This window comes from Phascolarctos cinereus, unplaced genomic scaffold, assembly GCF_003287225.1.
Source record: "Phascolarctos cinereus isolate Bilbo 61053 unplaced genomic scaffold, phaCin_HiC Scaffold_4;HRSCAF=312, whole genome shotgun sequence".
Taxonomy (NCBI): Eukaryota; Metazoa; Chordata; class Mammalia; order Diprotodontia; family Phascolarctidae; genus Phascolarctos; species Phascolarctos cinereus.
The window spans coordinates 118,513,664-118,533,472 of NW_027555847.1; the positions used below are offsets into that span (position 1 = coordinate 118,513,664).

At 38.2% G+C, this 19,809-nt stretch overlaps 1 protein-coding gene across 1 annotated transcript in view; it reads left to right on the forward strand.

Annotated features, from left to right (window-relative positions):
- Positions 1–19,809, forward strand: part of GLDC (glycine decarboxylase) — a 109,657-nt gene that overhangs the window by 45,460 nt on the left and 44,388 nt on the right. The window contains exons 7-14 of the mRNA XM_021006352.2: positions 85–281; positions 2,060–2,156; positions 3,630–3,735; positions 8,950–9,089; positions 10,880–10,960; positions 17,174–17,269; positions 18,153–18,239; positions 18,398–18,439. Coding sequence (XP_020862011.1) covers positions 85–281; positions 2,060–2,156; positions 3,630–3,735; positions 8,950–9,089; positions 10,880–10,960; positions 17,174–17,269; positions 18,153–18,239; positions 18,398–18,439 — 846 coding nt within the window. The remainder of the gene's footprint in view (positions 1–84; positions 282–2,059; positions 2,157–3,629; positions 3,736–8,949; positions 9,090–10,879; positions 10,961–17,173; positions 17,270–18,152; positions 18,240–18,397; positions 18,440–19,809) is intronic.

Consider the following 19,809-nt stretch of genomic DNA (forward strand, 5'->3'; position numbering starts at 1 on the left):
ACATACGCATATGTGAGTATATGTGAGTTTATGTGTGCTAAATAAAGGCTTGTTGGTAGATTCCATCCTTTTATCTCATCTTAGGCTCTGGCTTGCTGTGCTACTGACCTACTAGCTCTTTGCATACTGAGACCACCAGGAGAATTTGGGGTTGACATTGCCTTGGGGACTTCCCAAAGATTTGGGGTGCCATTGTGCTATGGGGGACCACATGCTGCCTTTTTTGCTGTCCGGGAAAACTTGGTGAGAATGATGCCTGGAAGAATGGTGGGCGTGACAAGGTAAAGCCTGGATTCTTCCCTTTTCAGGTGTAGTACTTTCCCTGGTTTCTTCACCTAAATATCAAGACCAGAATGTGCTCTGCACTTTTGCTGTGTTCTTCTCTTCAGAGGTAGAGTAAAGAATAGCCTTTTTCAGTCCAGGAAACACTACCCTACTTCCCAGCCTCCCTGAGGATGTGCATAGTTGCAGTAAAAGAATGGGACTGCTCGGATACCACATCTTTTGGGGAGCACTAGCTTTCAGTTTCCCACCGTGCGTTAGCAATAGGTGTTTTCATGGTACCTCCTAAAAAGAGCTGTATTCTCTGACTCTCTGACTCTGTCACTTGCACTCAATTTCTTGGTAAAACTGGTTCAAGGAATAGGGCTGGGCTGTTGGTTATATCTGCCTATGAGGTTTCCCTCTCAGGATAAGATCATCATTCCCCTGAGGGACAGACAGATTCTATTTATGGCCCTTCATTTCGTAGTCCAATGCCATTTTAAGCCTGCATTGGATTTCCATCAAGATAATTTTCAGTAGGTGTAGGCAATTGTGCAGTTTCTCCTAGAATGCTTTATTATGGACTCCAGAATAGATGCAGATAAGATTATGCATGTGCAGATTAACTACAATTTATTAGCGTTGTATTTAAGTGATAATCATTCTGAAAAAAATCCAACTCAAATGTCACGTCCTGTGAGAAGCCTCCCTTGAAAATACCTACCCTCCCTACCCCCCAGAAATTGCCTTTCTCATTAAACCTCTTATTTTGTACTTCCCTGATGCACATGCCATGTTAAGTGTATTATATCTATTTTTGTCTTATCCTCCTTCTTAGTTAGAACTCTATAAGGAAGTGGATCCTATTTTATGTAAACTTTGTGTCTCCCTTAGCACATAGCACTGAGTCCTGGACACAATAGGTCATTAATTTTTGAATGAATAAATGAATAAATATTCATTTAGCTTAGGAAATTTCTGAGCTTTGGAGGTGGTTTCATTACTTATTTATCCTTTTTCCTTCATCATATTAATACGTCCTACAAGTATTTGAAGCCAAGAGCTTTTAGAAATTTTCCCAGCATTAGTTTGAGTCTGAACCATGGGATGTCTTAAAGGCATCTGCAGGACTTTTGACCTTTATGTGGCTCTTTGTGTATTTACTTGAGGGTTTCTAAATTGTTCAAGTGTCAAGCTGTGTCATTCCTGAAACCCCATGATAGTTACTGGGAAAAATTGGCTTTATCTATTAGACCATATGTTAGCAGCTGAGCAAATAATACCTGTGAGCAAATAGCCTAGTTAGTTAACATGAAATTTTGGAGCTATTTTGTTCTGAAAACAAAAAAAGGGAGAAGGGGGAGGGGAGGGGGAAACCTCATCAGTTTTTCAATTGATAGAATTAAATATAAAAATCTTTTAACCATTCTTATTTTAGAGGTCGTCTAGTGATATATCCACAATAGACTAGATGACAGGAATTCTTTTCCAATTATTGAAAAATTCTGTCTTTGTGATTATACATTTTTACATCCATATAACCATTTCCTTTGGGGCTAAAGAGACCACTTGAGGTTGGTTTAGCTTAGGCAAATATAGGGCTAAACATCTGGCTATTCCTCTTTCCTTCTCTTGATGCAAAGGGGAACATTTGGATCAAAGATGAGTGGTCCAAAGAATGAGCCCCTTACATGGCACAGGGCAATGCCTCTTTCCTTAGTGAGGAAAGCATCAGTGTAGATAACCCCAGCTGGTGGTGAATCAGGCTTACCAAATTCTTTCTTCTTTGACCCAGAGATGCAGCAGGAAAGGAGGTATTCCGTCTTGCTCTGCAAACTCGAGAACAGCACATCAGGAGAGATAAAGCTACAAGCAACATCTGTACAGCTCAGGTACAAAACAAATGAATATACCTGCACAATTAAATGGCCTGTAGCAATAACTCCTGCTGCATGAAAGGAAGACTTTTATTTAAAAAAATATTTTAAAATTATTGATATTTTCTGTTTTTTTGTCACTGACCTTTCCCAATGTATTTTTTCCCCTCTCCTCCTCTCAGACAGAGCTAGCTATCCCTTACAATAATGGCTAAAAAAGAAAGAGGAGGGGGAAAAAACAGTTCAGCAAAACTAATACATAGAAAACTAATACATAGAAAAAGTCTGACATTACATAGGAAATTTGATTTAAATGAATGATGGCCCTGAGAGCTCATATTATTTGTATAGTTTATTCATAGTTTGTTCATTCATTCAGTTGTATCTGTCTCTTCATGACCCTGTGGACCCACTGTCCCATAGAGTTTTCTTGGCAAAGATACTAAAACCTTCTTCAGTGGATTAAGGCTAACAGAAGTTAAGTGACTTGCCAGGGGTCACACAGCTAGTGTCTGAGGCCAGATTTGAACTCAGATCTATCCTGACTCCAGGACCAGTGCTCTATCCCCTGAGTCATCTAGCTACCTTTTCATCTAGTTTAACCTCCCTCATTTTGCAGAAGATGAAATTGAGGCCCAGTGAGTGAACTTCTCCAAGGTTACACAGCTTGTCAGGGGCAGAATATGAATTAAATTAATTAAATTAATTAAAATATTAATAACAGATCATATTTTTCTAGGCTATCAATGATTACAAAGTACTTTCCTTGTTGTTGCCCCAGAAAGTTGGTAATAACCTATATGTTTTTGCCACTTTACAAATAATAAGACATAGCAGTCTACCTAACATCAGTGAGTCAGTGGGTCAGAATTCAGGTCTTCTAGCTCTCACTGTTTTATACTGCCTTCTTGTGCAGAAGCACACTGTACAAATTACTTATCATAGGACAATGAATTTAGAATTGGAAAGGATGCTACAAGTCATTTAGTCCCACTCTTTATTTTACAGATCAGGAAACTGAGGCCCAGGAATTTCAAGTGACTTGTCTAGGTTGTATAGGTAGTGTCAGAGCCAGGATTTGAACTCAGGTCCTCCAACTCCAGTTGTAGCATTCTTTGTGCTATACCATGATGCCTTTCTTGTGTATATATCTATCCACCTACATATATACACACATATGTGTGTATATCTATCTACATATATATACACACACACACACACACACACACACACACACACACACACACACACACACACACACACACCCATACCCACACATATGTGTATATGGTGGGGGGGAAGCCCTCTTTAGTTTATCTTTGTGCTGAACTCTTAAATGAATACTCCAATTGTTATTTCTTGAATGGTCAAACAGGGAATTTCAGTATAGAATTCATAACATCAGCTGGTTTTCATGCTTGACTTCCAATATCCACTAACCATTAGCCACACCTGGACTACAATTTCTGAATGTACTTGTCTTTTCAGGCCCTTTTGGCTAACGTGGCCGCCATGTTTGCCATCTATCATGGCTCCAGTGGACTCAAGCACATTGCCAGGAGGGTACATAATGCCACCTTGATTCTAGCAGAAGGTGAGTAGTTTAATGTAAACCTCATGGTTTGGGAAAAGATATAGGCCAGTTCTTGCTTACAGAAGAATTCCTATCATTGGACATGACTGGCTTCATCACCAACTACAGCAGCTAGCTAGCCTTTACTTTTTGCCATCACAGTAATGTTATAATAATTCACATTTCCAGAGTACTTTAGAAGGCTGACAGGGTCAACAGCTCTGGGATAGGTCATCTAAGCATTATTATCTTTATTACTTCCGTTTTATGGTTGAGAAAACTGAGATTCAGAGAGTGGATGTTCCTTGTGCATAGTTGTGCAGATCATAAATGTCTAGTTCTGACTCCAAATCCAAAGTTAATTCCATGATATTATGCTGGAGATGAGTTTTTAAAATGTTCAGAAGAAGAATCTTATATTTGTAAGGGACATTAATATTGTTGTCAAGGAGATTTGGGAAGTAGTTTGGAATCTTATATTTTTTCTGGTTAACTTTACTTTTAAGCTATTGAAAGGCACAATGAATGCTTAATATTAACTAATGACAATCCATAATCATCACTTTAGAATCTGGGGGGAGGAGTTGTTTTGTTGTTGTTGTTGTTGTTGTTGTTGTTTTTTATTGTGGTGGGGAAGGGGTGGGGTTTAAACCTGTGATCTCACTGGTTGAGGGATTTCCCAGTCTGTAAATTCCCTCTAAAAATGCAGATTAGCTATTGTTCTGCTGGTAATACTATTAGAGAGTTGCCTAGGGTACTGAGAGGTTTAGGGACTTGCCCAGGGTCACATAGCCAGTAGGTGCCCAAGATAGGACTCAAACCTAGGTCTTTTTTTCTTTTTTGGTGAGGCCATTGGAGTTAAGTGACTGCCCCGCAGTCATACAGCTAGTGAGTGTTATGTGTCTGAGGCTGGATTTGAACTCAGGTCCTCCTGACTCCAGAGCTGGTGTTTTACCCATTGCAACACCTAGCTGCCCCAAACCTGTGTCTTCTTGAAGCCAGCTTTCTATCCACTTCACAGAAGTTGCCTCTCTAGATTAATTTTTACAGAATGTCAGAACTAGAATGGACCTTATGGATCATGTAGTTTGACCCTCTCTAAATCTATATGAGGAGAGAGAGGCCCAGAGAAATCATTTTGTTGAGGTTAGATTTGTGCTTGCCTGTTCAGCAGGAAGTAGATACTAAAGACAATCACCTCTGACCCTTCTCCCCTCACCCCCAAAGATTTCTCTGATCTAGTGGTTGGGTGGGGAAATGATATGGATACAAACTGTACCCCAAAAGTTAGAAAGACTATTAAGGGTTGCTTTTCCAGTACTTTGTGTAGCCCCCCTGAGGGGGTTAGGGCTTATTCTGTAGCTTATTCAGTAACTTGAGGTTGTCCTAAAGTCCCTTTCCCCTTATCTTGAAATACCGTAGAATTTCTCCTTATTTTGTGAGACCAAAAGAATTGCATTTTTTCTCTTATCCTGTGTCACACCTGTCCTCCTTATTCTGTCAAACATCTCCCCTATCATGTGTCATAAAATTCTTCCTTAATCTTCAACCTCCATAAAACCGTAAAACTACATCATCATTCTGAAACATCTACAGGCTGTATAGCTTTCTGTCTATATCAGCTTGGTCCCCCCAAATATCAAGGCCTTTCATTAGTTTCTCATCAGTAGGGATTATGATGCTTTTTCACTTAAAATAAAAAGCTCCCATTGGTTAAGAGAAAGTTGTCTAAGTGAATTTTTTCACACTTGAACCGCCCTCCCAAATATGACCTTAACAATTTGCCCAAGGTCACACAGCCATCCAGAAGCAGATATGGGATTGTGGCTTCAGGTTTTCTGAATCCAAGTCCAGTGGTCTTTTCTTTTTCATCACCCTATCCCTACATTCATGCAACATAACTTTTTTTTAAAGCAGTTATAGGCACACCATCAATTCAATGAGCACATAGTCAACTAAAACTTCTTTGTATTTTAGCCATTTGTGTTTCTCCCTCCCATGACATTTCCATGGAATAGTGAAAGCTCACATGTGTACATCATGTTATAATTTACAAAGCGCAGTCTTCTGAGACATGATCCTAACCAGCAACATGCTGCTTGCTGTTCTTGTCGCACAACAAATCTAGACAATCAGCAGAACAATCATCAAGCCCTGATCTGTAGCGTTTGCTTGTTTCCTCAGTGTAAATACTCACACTGAAAATTTCAGTCTACAATCTCAAGCAGGTATGAGCTGCCTCCAGCACACTGTTGTGTAGGTAAAGATACTGGCTCAGCTAAATACATTGGACCACATATGGGCCAGTGATTTTTAAATTGTTTTTTAATTCATTTTAAAATTATTTTAAGTTGGAAACTTACCACTTATGTATCTAAATAATACTGCTTCAGTGATAAGCTTTTACTCTTTGCAAATGTCTTTTACAGTATTTAGCATTTTAGTTATGAGACTTTCAAAAACTCCTACATTAGGAAATAATATTTGTGTTATAGTATTATAGAATATAGAGCTACAAGGGACCTTTGAAGACATTTTATCCAATCCCCTTATTTTAGAGATGAAGAAACTGAGGCCTCGAGAGGTTAAGTGACTCTAATAGAGATGACAGGGTAGTAAGTAGTATAGCCAAGATTCAAATTCAGGTTTTCTAGCTCTACAGGCAATCTTCTTTTCATTGTAACCATGTTGCTCCATATTAAATTAAAAGAAAACGAGATACTGTGCTAAGTGCTGATGAGGTAAAGATGAACATCAAATGGTCTATGTCTTCAATCAGATTTTTCCTGTATGTACAGTTGTTATTTTTTTCTTTTTAAAAAAATTATTTATTTTAAACATTCTTTTAAAATTTTGAGTTCTAAATTCTCTCTCTTCCATTTACCTCTCTCTCATACACTGAGAAGGCAAACAATACGATATCAATTAAACATGTGATATCATGCAAAACATATATCCATCTTAAGTTGTTATCTTTTGAGGTTATGATTTGGCTTACATTGTATCCCAATCCATATAATAATAATTTCATGCTTCTACAATTCTATGTGTTTTACAGTGTTTATTGGGGGTGAAAAACACACAAAAAAACACTTAAAATATCTCTCCCTGCCTTCACCAAGGTCCTCCTATCCTTCATCATGGCTTGAAGGTGACCTTGGTTTCTCAAAGGTTTTTTTTTCTGTTTTTGTTTTTGCAAGGTAAATAGGGTTAATCAGGCCCTATTGCCCAGGTCACAAAGCTATTAAGTGTCAAGTGTCTGAGACTATATTTGAACTCAGGTCCTCCTGAATCCAAGGGCTGGAACTCTATCTACTGTACCCCTTAGCTGCCTTATTTTTATTTATTTATTTTTGATTATAATATATATGCCATTTAAGGATGCCTTTATTTGCTAGTTATTACGCATAGCTTGGGCTCATTATTTTCGAACCACCAAAGGTTTCCAAAGATTAATTATGTTTTTCATGAAGTTTAACATTTATATCGAGTTTGTTTATTCATGGGTTTTTTTTTTAATTGTCAATGTCTGAATCATCCATACTGCCATCAACCCAGAATTCATAAATATGTACCACATGCAGTCTGGCAGCAAGCCAAGGAAGCTATCAAGAAGGACACCAAATACTCTTGCATAGGGGAATACATTTAGCACAATAATCACTTTTCAATTTACATCATCTCAGATTAGTTGGTTTTGTTAGTTTTAAATATCTGGTTCCTTATTCTTTGCAGCATTCAGTACTCAACAGATTGTGTAGTGGTGGGATTGAGGTGAAACCTGAAATAGTCAAGGAAAAAAGAATTCGGTTTTTCTTCTTCTGCTCTACAGCTTCTTCTCCAGCAGCATCTTTTTCCTTCTTGTCTTCCTCCGCTTAGACTTCCTCACCTTCCTCTCCAGCTTCACTACCCTGTTCTTCCTCACCTTCCTTGCCTTCAGATTCATCCTTGGCACCTCCTTCCTCTTTACTTCCTTCCTCTCCTTCTACCTTCTCCTTCTCCTATTCCTCAGCCTCTTCTCCTTCACAGGGGTGGGGAGGATCCTCTTGCTCATCTATTCAAAGTCTGGCTGGTTCTATTAAACTTCAAAGGCTTTGAGTGTGGACCAAGTGATAGGTAAGAGTCTGTTGTTTGAACATCAGTCTAGCTAAATTTAAAGAAGTTCATTACCAGAAAGTTGGCCACTTTGAAATTTTTTGGCCATAGCAACTTAGGCTGGTAAGTAAGTAACAAGAATTTATTAAGCATTTATGTTGGCACTGTGCTAAGATCTATGAAAACGAATGTAAGCAAAAAGAAAGTGTCATTCCTCAGGGAGCTTTCATCCTCATGAGGGAAGTCAGCATAGAAAAAGAAACTAAAAAAGTGGGTGGGCGGTAAAGAGTTAGAAGCACAGCTGGAAGGGGAATGAAGTCTGTCTAACCTGGGTCCTTCCAAATTCCTGGCAAGAATTTGACAATGGGAGAAGGGGGCCAACATGGCTGAGAGATGTTCCAAGGTGAAAACTCATAAAGATTATTAGTTAAGACATGCACGATGCGTCTGCTGATGTTTTCATCTGCCCTTACATATTGCAGTGTCTTCTTCAAAATTTCATCTAGTGGCAGCTAGGTGGTGCAGTGCTTAGTGAGACCTGAGTTTAAATGTGATTTCAGATACTTATTAGCTCTGTGACTGTCAGTGAGTCACTTAACTTCTGTCTGCTTAAATGGGGATAATAGTAGTACCTATCTCAAAGGATTGTTATGAGGATTGAATAAGACAATATATGTAAAGTGCTCAGTACATTAAGTAGGCACTTAAAATACTTCCTTCCTTCCTTCCTCCTTCTTTCCTTCTTTCTATAATTAAACAACATAGACTTAGGAAGAAGAGAAAACAGTTTTATGATACAATGGAATAATCAGGACCGTGAAATGGCTCAGTGGATAGAGCACCAGGCCTGGAATCAGGAAGACAAGTTCGAATCCAGCTTTAGACATTTACTTGTTCTGAAGAAGTCACTTATCCTGTTTGCCCCAGTTTCCTCCTATGTAAAATGGGAATAATAATGTCACCTACCATACAGGGTTGTTGTGAGGATGAAATGATGTAATAATTGTAAAGTACTTAGTACAGTGCCTGGCACATAGTAGGCACTATATAAATGTTAACTTATTATTTGTAACATCCATAGAGGAGTTTTTTGTGTATAATAAAGCTAGCTATCCTTTTTGTTTGTTTGTTTTTCCTTAGGTCTTAAGCGAGCTGGCCACAAGCTGCAACATGAATTGTTCTTTGATACCTTGAAGATCCAATGTGGCTGTTCACTAAATGAGGTTTTGGATAGAGCAGCTCAGCGGCAGATCAACTTTCGGCTTTTTGGAGATGGCATGGTAAATGAGACTAAGTTTGCTGAACTTTCCACAGCTTCTTTGTCACTTGGAGTCCATGTCTTTGAGTCTTTTAACAAATGCAGCTATATATTTTGGAAATCTCCTTTCCCTCACTGAGGTTAGCATGTCTTAATTTTGCCACAAGCTAAGCACCTCCTAACTATTGAAGAGTTTCGTGTTTTCAGACGTGGAAATACAGGCATATGTCTTCCACGTGACGCTTGGTCCTTGGTTCTTAAGGTCTTATGTTACCCTTTGTGGCAATCTCTGGATAGTAACTTCTGTCACTTTCCTGAGGATAGGGATTTCTTTAAGATAGGGAACTTCCAGATGATGAAACTCTCGGGCCCAGGCAACTTGCCCCTTCCCTGCAATTTATAGTCTTAGATGGCTGCGTAGAACACTGAGCTATTAAATGACTTGTCCACCGTTACACAAACAGTAGGTATCAGAAGTAGTCCTTGAGCCAAAGTCTTTCCATGTTTAAGATTCACTTTCTATTAGTTTGTGTCCGTATGACCCTAAGCAAGTTACTTAATCTCTTCTACCTCAGGGATCTTGTCTATAGGATGAAGATAATAATAGTTGTTGTTCAGTCATTTTTCAGTCATGTTCAATTCTTTATTACCCCATTTAGGGTTTTCTTGGCAGAGATAGTGGACTGGTTCACCTTTTCCTTTTACAGCTCATTTTATAGATGAGGAAACTGAGGCAATCAGGGTTAAGTGACTTGCCCAAGGGCACACAGTTAGTAAGTGTCTGAAGCCAGATTTGAATTTAGGAAGATCAGTCTTCCTGACTCCAGCCCCATCACTCTATTCACTACATCACCTAGCTGCTCTCACAAGGAAGGAATCAAATAAGATAACATATGTAAAGTGCTTTGGAAAAACCTTAAAGTGCTATGTAAATATTGTCATAATTATTTTGTAGGAGATGGTAGTAGTAGTAATAATAATTATTGCGGTCTTAGTCCATTTTCATGATCAGAGATGGAGTTTCATTCTGTTGTACCATTCTCATTCTTAGATACTCTCCTTCAAGGCTGTATTTCTTCCCTAACTATTTAGGGGAAAGAATATTAGATTTGGGTCAGAAGAGCTGTCACTTAACCTCTCTCCACCTGTGGGAGAGTAAGGGAAAAAAAGCCCTTTCCTACTTCCTATTTCCTGACATGGAGCCAAAGTAACATTAGAATTGAGTGCAGATCTTTGATCGCAGTGCGTCCAGACTTCTACTTCCAACCATGACTCTCTTTGAAGGTCACAGGGGTGGAGAATAGCCAGAACACAACACTCTATCATTTGTCTCTTTCTATCATCAAAGTCTAGAATGACTCAGAACTCTGGGTGTGCCAGAGGAAGTGAAGCTCTGGGGGCAGAATCCCTCTAATACTTTTCCTTGTCCCTTCCTTATGGTGACATGGGCAGGTAGATGTTATTTACCTTGAAGGTCAAGTAGATTAGAATAAGTTTGGTCATTATGTCATAATGGAAGGAACACTGGCTTTGGAGTGGGATGATCTCTTCTAGTTGGCAGCTTAAGAAGTCACTTAACTTCTCTGAACTTTAATTTCCTAATCTTTAGAATGGGAACATTCAACATGACTAGATGTTATCTAAGGATCCTTTAAGCTTTATGTCTTTTATTGCCTTCATAACTAGCTGCATTCCATTAGGCTAATGAGGATGTTGTCCCGCAATTTTTAATTCATTTGGGGTTTCTCTAGAGGTCCTAGAAGTCTAAGGTAATGCTTCCTTTTTCCTTTTTTTTTTTGTTTGGGTTTATAGCTTGGCATTTCCCTTGATGAAACAGTCACAGAAAAAGATCTGGATGACTTGTTGTGGATTTTTGGCTGTGAGTCCTCTGCGGTAAGTCAGATGAAAACTTGGATATCTAAAAATTCTCCTTTGGGACCAGGCTGGCATGGGTGGTAGCAGAGAATGTGAACAACAAAGATGTAGCTGCATCTTAAGAAAAGAAAACAATTAAACTGATGAGACTCTGTTGCAAGAATTCTCACAAGTGGTCACTTGATGACCTTAATTTAAGAAAACAGAGCAAGATGTACATCTTAAAATGATTGAAAGTATTTGGCCATAAGCAGGTGCTTTGCCTTTATTATGAGGGACATGATGTTCAGTATGCAGAGGGTAAGAGTCCACATGTATTTTGTAGCACGCTGCAAAAAGGTGATGAGGGTGTGACCACATATGTTCTACTGTGTTCAGTTCTGACAAACTGCAGTACATCTCAAGGAGAGTGACCAGCATAGTGAACAGGCTAAAGGCCACACCATATAAACATCTGTTTAAGGAATTAGAATGTTTAACCTAGAAAAGAGATAATTTGGGGACAGGGAATGGCAAACAATGATCAAAAAGTATTTGAAGGAGTGTTGTAGAACAGTCATTAGATTTATTCTCTTTGGCTCCAGAAGGCAAAACCAGTCATAATGGGTGAAAGTTACAGGTAGTCAGATTTGTGCCTGATGTAAGAAAGAACCTTATAAATAGAGTTGTCCCAAAGTGGAATGGGTTGGGAGGCAGAGCCAAGATTGCAGAGTACAGGCAACAACCCAGGTGAACTCTCATGACATTCTCCTCCAAACAACTTTAAAATAACTCCTCAAACCAAATTTTGGAGTGGAAGAGCCAATAGTGGGTCAGAGTGAGATGTTTTTCCAGCCTAAGACAACTTAGGAGGTTGTCAGGAGATGTCTGTGACATCCAGTGGGAACCTGTAGAGTAGCAGCAGAAACAGCTGTGGGTCTTTGAGGTGGCTGTGATAGTGGCAGCAGCAGCAGCTTTCAGGAGCTGTCAGCCCAGACAGTAAAAGGGAGGGGGGAGTGGAGGCTTTACAACTGGTCAGAAAGAGATTACAGAGGTTTCTTTGCTGACACTGGCTCCAGCTGGTGCTGACTGGCAATTCTTTTGTCCATAAGCAGTTCTGGGTCACAGTTCCAGGTGGAGAGGATTGCTTGTGGTCAATCACAAAGGAACAGATGTCCTGGTTGAAGTTCCAAGGCCAAGAACAGTGCTAGCACTTGTGACTACAGGGGAACAGGGGCCCTTCCTAGGTAAAGAATAGAGTGCAGACCAGGAGAGCCATGACCATACCTCTCCCTGGATCACACTACCTTGGAAGCACCAAAAACTAGCTCTGAACTACCCCCAGAACTATCTCTGAAAACAGCAGCACAAAAAAGCCTGAAGATTGGCACAGTGCCTCCCCATCCCTAGGTGAGCAAAGCCTAACTTTAACATAAAGTTCAAAGTCAAGAAATGGGCTGAAAATGAACAAGCAACAAAATAATTTGACCATAAAAAGCTACTTGTGGTGACTGGGAAGTCTAAGACTTAAACTCAGAAGAAGACAGAAATGTGAAAACAGCTATAAAGCAAAGCCTCAAAGAAAAATGTTAATTGAACCCAAGCTCAGCAAGAATTCCTGGAAGAGTTAAAGAAAGGGATAAGAGTGGTAGAGGAAAAATTGGGAAAAGAAATGAAAGTGATACAAGAAAATTATGAAAAGAGCATTAACAGCTTGATAAAAGAGGCAGAAAAATTCACTGAAGGAGCTAACACCTTAAAAAGTCCAAATGGAAAAAGAAGTATAAAAGCTCACTGAAGAAAATCATTCCTTAAAAATTAGATTGGGCAAGTGGAAGCTAATGACACCATGAGACATCAAGAAACAATAAAACAAAGTCAAAAGAATGAAAAAATAGAAGAAAATGTGGAATAGTTCATTGGAAAAAACAACTGACCTGGAAAATAGATCAAGGAAAGATAATTTAAGAATCGTACGACTACCTGAAAGCCATGATCAAAAAAAGAGCCTAGACATCATCTTTCAAGAAATTATCAAGGAAAACTGCCCTGATATCTTAGATCCAGAGGGTAAAATAGAAATACTGATCCATTGATCCATTGATCACCTCCTAAGAGATACCAAAACAAAAACTTCCAGGACTGTTATAGCCAAATTCCAGAGCTCTCAGGTCAAGAAGAAAATATTGCAAGGAACCAGTTAGAAGTAATTCAAATATCATGAAGTCGCAGTGAGCATCACACAAAGTTTAGCAGCTTCTATGTTAAAGGAGCAGACGGCTTGGAATATTATATCCCAGAAGGAAAAGGAACTTGGATTACCACCAAGGATAACCCAACAAAACTGAATGTAATCCTTCAAGAGAAAAAAATGGATACTTAACGAAACAGAGAACTTCCTTTCAAGCACTCTTGATGAAAAGACCAGGGCTGAATAGAAAATCTGACATTAAAACAGAAGATTGAAGAGAAAAGTATAGAAGGGTAAACATGAGAGCATAATCATAAGGTACTCAATAAAGTTAAACTGTTTATATTCCTACATGGGAAAATGATCCATGTAACTCCTAAAAACTTTATCCTTATTAAGACATTTTGGAGAAGTCTACATAGACAAGAGGGCATGAATGTGAGTTGATTATGTTTAGGATGATATAAAAAAATGGAATGAGAAAGAGGGTTGCATTGGAAGAAGGAGAAAGGAGAGGTAGAATGGGTAAAATTTTATCATGTGAAAGAAGCATGTAAGGAAGAGCTTTTATAGTAGAGGGGAAAATGGGGGTGGGTGGGCAATACTTGAACCTCACTCTCATTGGAATTGGTTCAAAGAGGGGAGAACATATATGTGTGTGTATATGTATGTACATTCATACATATATATGTGTATGTGTATGTGTGTGTATACACACACACACACACACACACACACACACACACACACTTTAATTGGGTATAGAAATCTATTTTATCCAATAGGGAAATAAGAGGAGAAGGGGATAAGAGATGGGGGGCAGAGGGATGATAAAAGGGAGAGCAAATTATGGAAGGCAGTGGTCAGAAGCAAAACAGAATTTTGAGGAAAAACAATAAAAAGAGAAGGATGAACAGAAGAAGATAGGATGAAAGGAAATACATAGTCATCATCACTGTGAATGTGAGTGAGATGAGCTTACTCATAAAACAGAAGCAGATAGCAGAGTAGATTAGAAACCAGAATCCAACAATATGTTGTTTGTGAGAGACACACTTGAAACAGAAACACTCACAGATAAAGAGCTGAAATAGAATCTATTACTCTTGAGCTGAAGTTAAAAAAAAAAGGTAGCACTTCTTATCTCAAACAAAGCAAAAGCAAAAAGAAACCTAATGAAAAGAGATGATCAGGGAAATATTTGACTAAAAGGTACTATAATGAAGCAGTATCAAAATTTTTTACAAGTTTCTCTGATAAAGGTTTTGTTTCTCAAGTATAGAGGGAACTGAGGAAAATTTATAAAAATAAGAGCCATTCCCTACTTGATGTTTGAAGGATATGAACAGGCAGTTTTCAGAATAAGAAATCAAAGCTATCTATAGTCATATGAAAAATGTTCTAAATCACTATTAATTAGAGAAATGCAAATGAGAACAACTTTGTGATAGTATCTTATACCTCTCAGAAATGACATGCTGGAGGGGATAAGGGAAAAATAGGTACACTAATAATGGTTGTTATCCTTTGTTCTCAAAGAGGACCGAAATGACATCACTATGCCAGAGTCAAGTTATAGTTTATCTGGCTGTGGCTGATCAGACCAATATGAGCTCGGCATGTTTTACTACAGGTCAGGCACAAGTAGCCCATGTGAACATTTGGGGTGGATTCTCTAAATTTGTGCTTCTTATGTTTCTTTCAAGCTACTTCAATTCTTCTTTGCTCATAGAGCACAGCACCTTCTCTGATGTAGGCACACCATGCTGAGTGGTCCTGTGCAGCCTCTGAAGCTGAGATACAACAAAGTATGGATTGATTCTTTGTGCTAATTTTGGCCTAACAATTAACACCAAGAAAACACAGGGGCTCCATCGACCAGCACCATACCATCCATACATGGAACCTGCAGTTACATACAGCAAATGAAGAAGTTTTAAATGCTGTGAATAAGTTCACTTGAGGTTGACACATACATTGCTAGAGCTAGCTCAGTGTTTGAGAGACTCCGAAGTAAAGTGTGGGAGAGAAGAGCTGTAAAACTGACTACTAAACTGAAAGTCTACAGAGCTGTTGTGCTGACCTCATTGCTGTAGGTACACTAATAAACTATTGGTAGAGTTGTGAATTGCTCCAAATATTCTGAGAACAATTTTGAATTATAAACCTATTCATATCCTTTCATCCAGCAATATCACTACAAGGTTTATACTCCAAAGAAATTGAAGGAAAAGGAAAAGGATCTGTATGTACAAAATATTTATAGCACCTCTTTTTGTGGTGGCAAAGAATGAGAAATTGAGAGGATGCTCATGATTTGAGAATGCCTGAACATGTTGTGGCATATGATTGTGTTGGAATGCTATTGCACTACAAAAACGATGAGGGAGGTGGGTTCAGAAAAAACATTGTAAGACCTGCAAAATGAACTGAGATGCAAAATGATTTACAGCAATATTATAGTGATGATCAACTGTGAAAAACTTAGCTACTGTGACTAATACAATGATCCAAAGCAATTCCAAAGGACTCTTGATGAAAAAATGCTATCCACCTCCAGAGAGAGAACTAATGAACTCAGTGCAAATTGAAGTATAATTTTCTAGCTTTCTTTTGCAGTGACTAATATGGAAATATGCTTTACATGATTTCACCTGTATAATTGATGTCATTTGTTTGCCTTCTCAGTGGGTGGAAGAAAGTGAGAGGGAGGGAGAGAATTTAGAACTCAAAATTGGAAAACAAAAAAAAATACTTTAAAATTATTTTATTTTTTTAAATGAATTCTTTAAAAAGTAGAATCAGTTGCCTCTGGGGATAGTATGCTCCCCTTCCTTGGAGGTCATCCAAGGAGTGTATAAGCATTTGTCAGGGTTGTCGTAGAGAGTGTTATTACCCAGGTTTGGACCCAAACTAGATGGCCTCTGAGGTCCTTTCCACCTCTAAAATTGATTCACTTTCTTTCTTGTGGCCCGTACTTAAGGTTATGGACATCTCCAGAAACTGGGCAGAATTTGGTTCATTGTCTAGGGGAAATAAAATAGGCTTCAGATTAGCATAGTCTTTTCCTCTATTTATGGAGTTTATATCAGAAGAAGAATTATTAATAAAATTTAATCTTAATAACTCACCCACTTAATAACAGCACCCTCAGTTAGGAAAATTTCTAACATTCAGATAGAGGTTGGGCTTTCTGCCTTAATTCAGATTCTTGCTTAACTCTAGCTAGCTTTCAGCCATTTTATCTTTCAAGCAAAAATATGGATAGTAAACTTTTATGTAAGATAGATGGGCAGATGGGGCAGCTAGGTGGCGCAGTGAATAGAGCACCGGCCCTGGATTCAGGAGGACCTGAGTTCAAATGTGGCTTCAGACACATAACACTTACTAGCTGTGTGACCCTGGGCAAGTCACTTAACCCCATTGCCTAGCAAAAACAAACAAACAAACAAACAAACAAACAAATGAGAAAAGATAGATGGGCAGAGTATTTCACAGTGTCTGCAACTGGACAGGCTCAGGGAAAGGTACCAGGGGAAAGAGCAAATTTGTTTTTGGAATTTCCCTCAGTCTTTGAAAAGCAGAGTACAACTGATAGTTTCAATCCAAGCCTTTAGTTCTGACGTGCCTGTCTAGGGCTCCAAGAGCCTTTTTGGGCTACATCTCAGCTTTCCTTTCAGTTTCTACCTTCAGATTCCTTTGATTTCTTCTATTGTATATTGCCCCTCTGCCACAAATTTTTGCTTAAGTCCTGGGCATGGTTGGGGATGCTGTCTTTCCACCACTGTTGCTGCTCAGTCCTTGACATCTATACTTTCTTCCGCTTACGCGATATTTTGTAGGTTATAGCCCTATCAGGAAAGCTCTCACAATCCAAATGACTGTTGCCACATTATACATAGTTGCTTATCTCCCTTGGTCAGTCAAATATAAAAAAATATGCAATGTTCCCAAAACTTGACTTTCGCATATCATTAAAACCAAATGGCTCTATGAAAGATGTTAATTTTTCTTCTCTTTTCTTATCTATTCCATAACTTTTCTATGTTCTCTTGTTACAGGAGCTGGTTGCTGAGAGCATGGGAGAAGAGAAGAGGGGTATCCTAAGGACCCCATTTAAAAGAACCAGCCCATTCCTGACACATCAAGTGTTCCACATAATGTACCTTCCTTGACGTCTGCATTTTGCATTGAAATTGAGGCTACATTTGATCACAACTGACAGTCTGTCTAGTTGTATGTAGGCAATTAGTGATTGATTCACAACCTTTAAAAATACTCTTTTTCAGCAGAGTATTTCTTTGTTTAACAAATACAGGGACCACAGTTTAGTAAATCTTAGAAGTATGTTTTAAACTAGGGTATTAACTTCAGTTAACCTCACATTCCTATCACTATTCTTCTTCTTTTCCTACTCCCAAATGTCATGATTTTTTCACCCTTATTATGCCATTCATTATTAACCGTCCATTCCAAACCTCAGGCCAAGAATGCCTTAGGAGTTATCCTCTTTCAGAGCCCCTTTCTCCTAGAGCTGGGGTCCTTAACTTGGAGCCTGTAACTTCATTTTAAAAATATTTTGATAAGTATGTTTCAGTATTTCATTTTAATTCAATGTACTTTATTTTACACATTTAAAACATCATTCTGAGAAGAAGTCACCAGACTGCTAAAGAAGTCCAAGACACACACAAAAAGGTTAAGAGCCCCTGTCTTAAAGCAATAATATGTATTTAGGTTTACCAAGCATCCTTCTCACTATATTCTTGTGAGTATAAATATTATTTACATCATTTTACAAATGAGGAAACTGAAGCAACTCTGTGAGTGTTAACTCAGCTGGTATATACAGTGAACCTGGGGTTTAGGTTCTTATCTCATATGTTCAAATTCAGCACCCTGTCCATTCTGTCATGTAGCCTTCCTGTTGTGTTGTCTGATTCCTAATCTGATACATTTGGGGGTAGTTGTTGCATCTTTTGGAAGGCTGTATGTAGGCTAACCCCTTTGGTTCTGAATGTGGATTCTGTGTTCCATCACAGCTATCACTCGGAAACTAATATTGTCCGCTACATGAAGAAACTGGAGAACAAAGATATTTCTCTCGTCCACAGCATGATTCCTCTGGTAGATATGACCCTCTCTGTTGTTTTCTTTGCTTGTCCTCAGTCTCTCACTAGAATATGGGAAGTAGAGACCATAGGTGGTATTGAGGGTGGATGGAAGGAATTAAGAACAATAATAATAATATGATGTTTTGGGGGGGGGCTGGTTGTTTCTTAAAGGGATCCTGTACGATGAAGCTCAACAGTTCATCTGAACTTACAGTAAGTAGATTGATTTCATTAAGTGATTACTTATTAGGGTATCTTGCATTCCAGTGGCTCATAAGTCCATAGCTAACTATCCTCTGCATCATAGCTGCTTATAAATCCTTTACAACAGGGGTTCTCAACTTGGGGTCAATGAACTTGCTTTTTAAAATAAAATAACTATATTTCAATATAATAGTTTTCCTTTGTAATCCTACATATTGTATGCATTTAAAGATGTCATTCTGAAAAGGGGTCCATAGGCTTTAACAGCCTGTGTAAGAAGAGGTCCAGGACCTAGTAAAGGTGAAGAAACCCTACTTTATAATGATATGGGAATCAGTTTTTAAAAATATTATTGTATTTTTTTCCAATTACATGTAAATATAGTTTTCAACATTAATTTTTTAATAATATTTAGAGTTCCAAATTTTTCTCCCTCCTCTCCCTCTGCCCAAGATAGCAAGCAATCTGATAATAGGTCATACATGTACAATCACGTCAAACACATTTCCACATTAGTCACGTTGTGAAAGAAAAACCAGAACAACAGGGAAAAACCATAAGAAACCCCCCCCAAATGGAAAAATAGGGTGCTTCGATCTGCATTTAGACTCCATAGTTCTTTCTCTGGATGTGGATAGTATTTTCCATCATGAATCTTTTGGAATTGTCTTGGATCTTTATATTGCTGAGAAAAGCTAAGTCAGTCATAGTCGATCATCGCACAATGTTGCTGTTACTGTGTACAATGTTCTCCTGGTTCTGTTCTCTTCACTCAGCATCAGAATGATAGGGTAATTGTTTAGGGTTATTCCGCTTTTGCTAAGCTTTAGGATTCAGTTTAGTAAAGTGAAATTGAAGTTCAGAAGAGGTAAAACAAGTAAATAAGTATTCTTTGGCACCCACCCTACCCTTTTCTCTGTTTTTTTTTTACTTGCCTTGTTAAAGGCTTTTATTTGCAAATGTATATTCATTAATTCCAGGTATTAGCAAGAACTGTAAAGCTTTCTACCTGAATATGTCAAGAAAACAGTGACTTGAGGCTATATTTATAAACTATATCAATAAAATGTTTGCCTCATCCTCTCCTACAGCCTACAAGCACCATAATTTAAAAAAAAATCCTCAGACATGGGGGAAGCTCCCTTCAATATATTAATTTAATAAATATGATAAATATTTTATAATCACATATTATAATATTTTATAATCAGAATTATTTATACTTGCTATAAATGTATAATAAATAATGCATTCAGGTAAATCTGAATATAAGTGGAGAGAATAGTTTGCTAGTAATTAGTTCCCTTGTTTTTGGCCTCATCTCTTTGCTATTATGTGCACTTGCTCAAAGAAGGTAAGAAATCGCATTGTGTACAAAT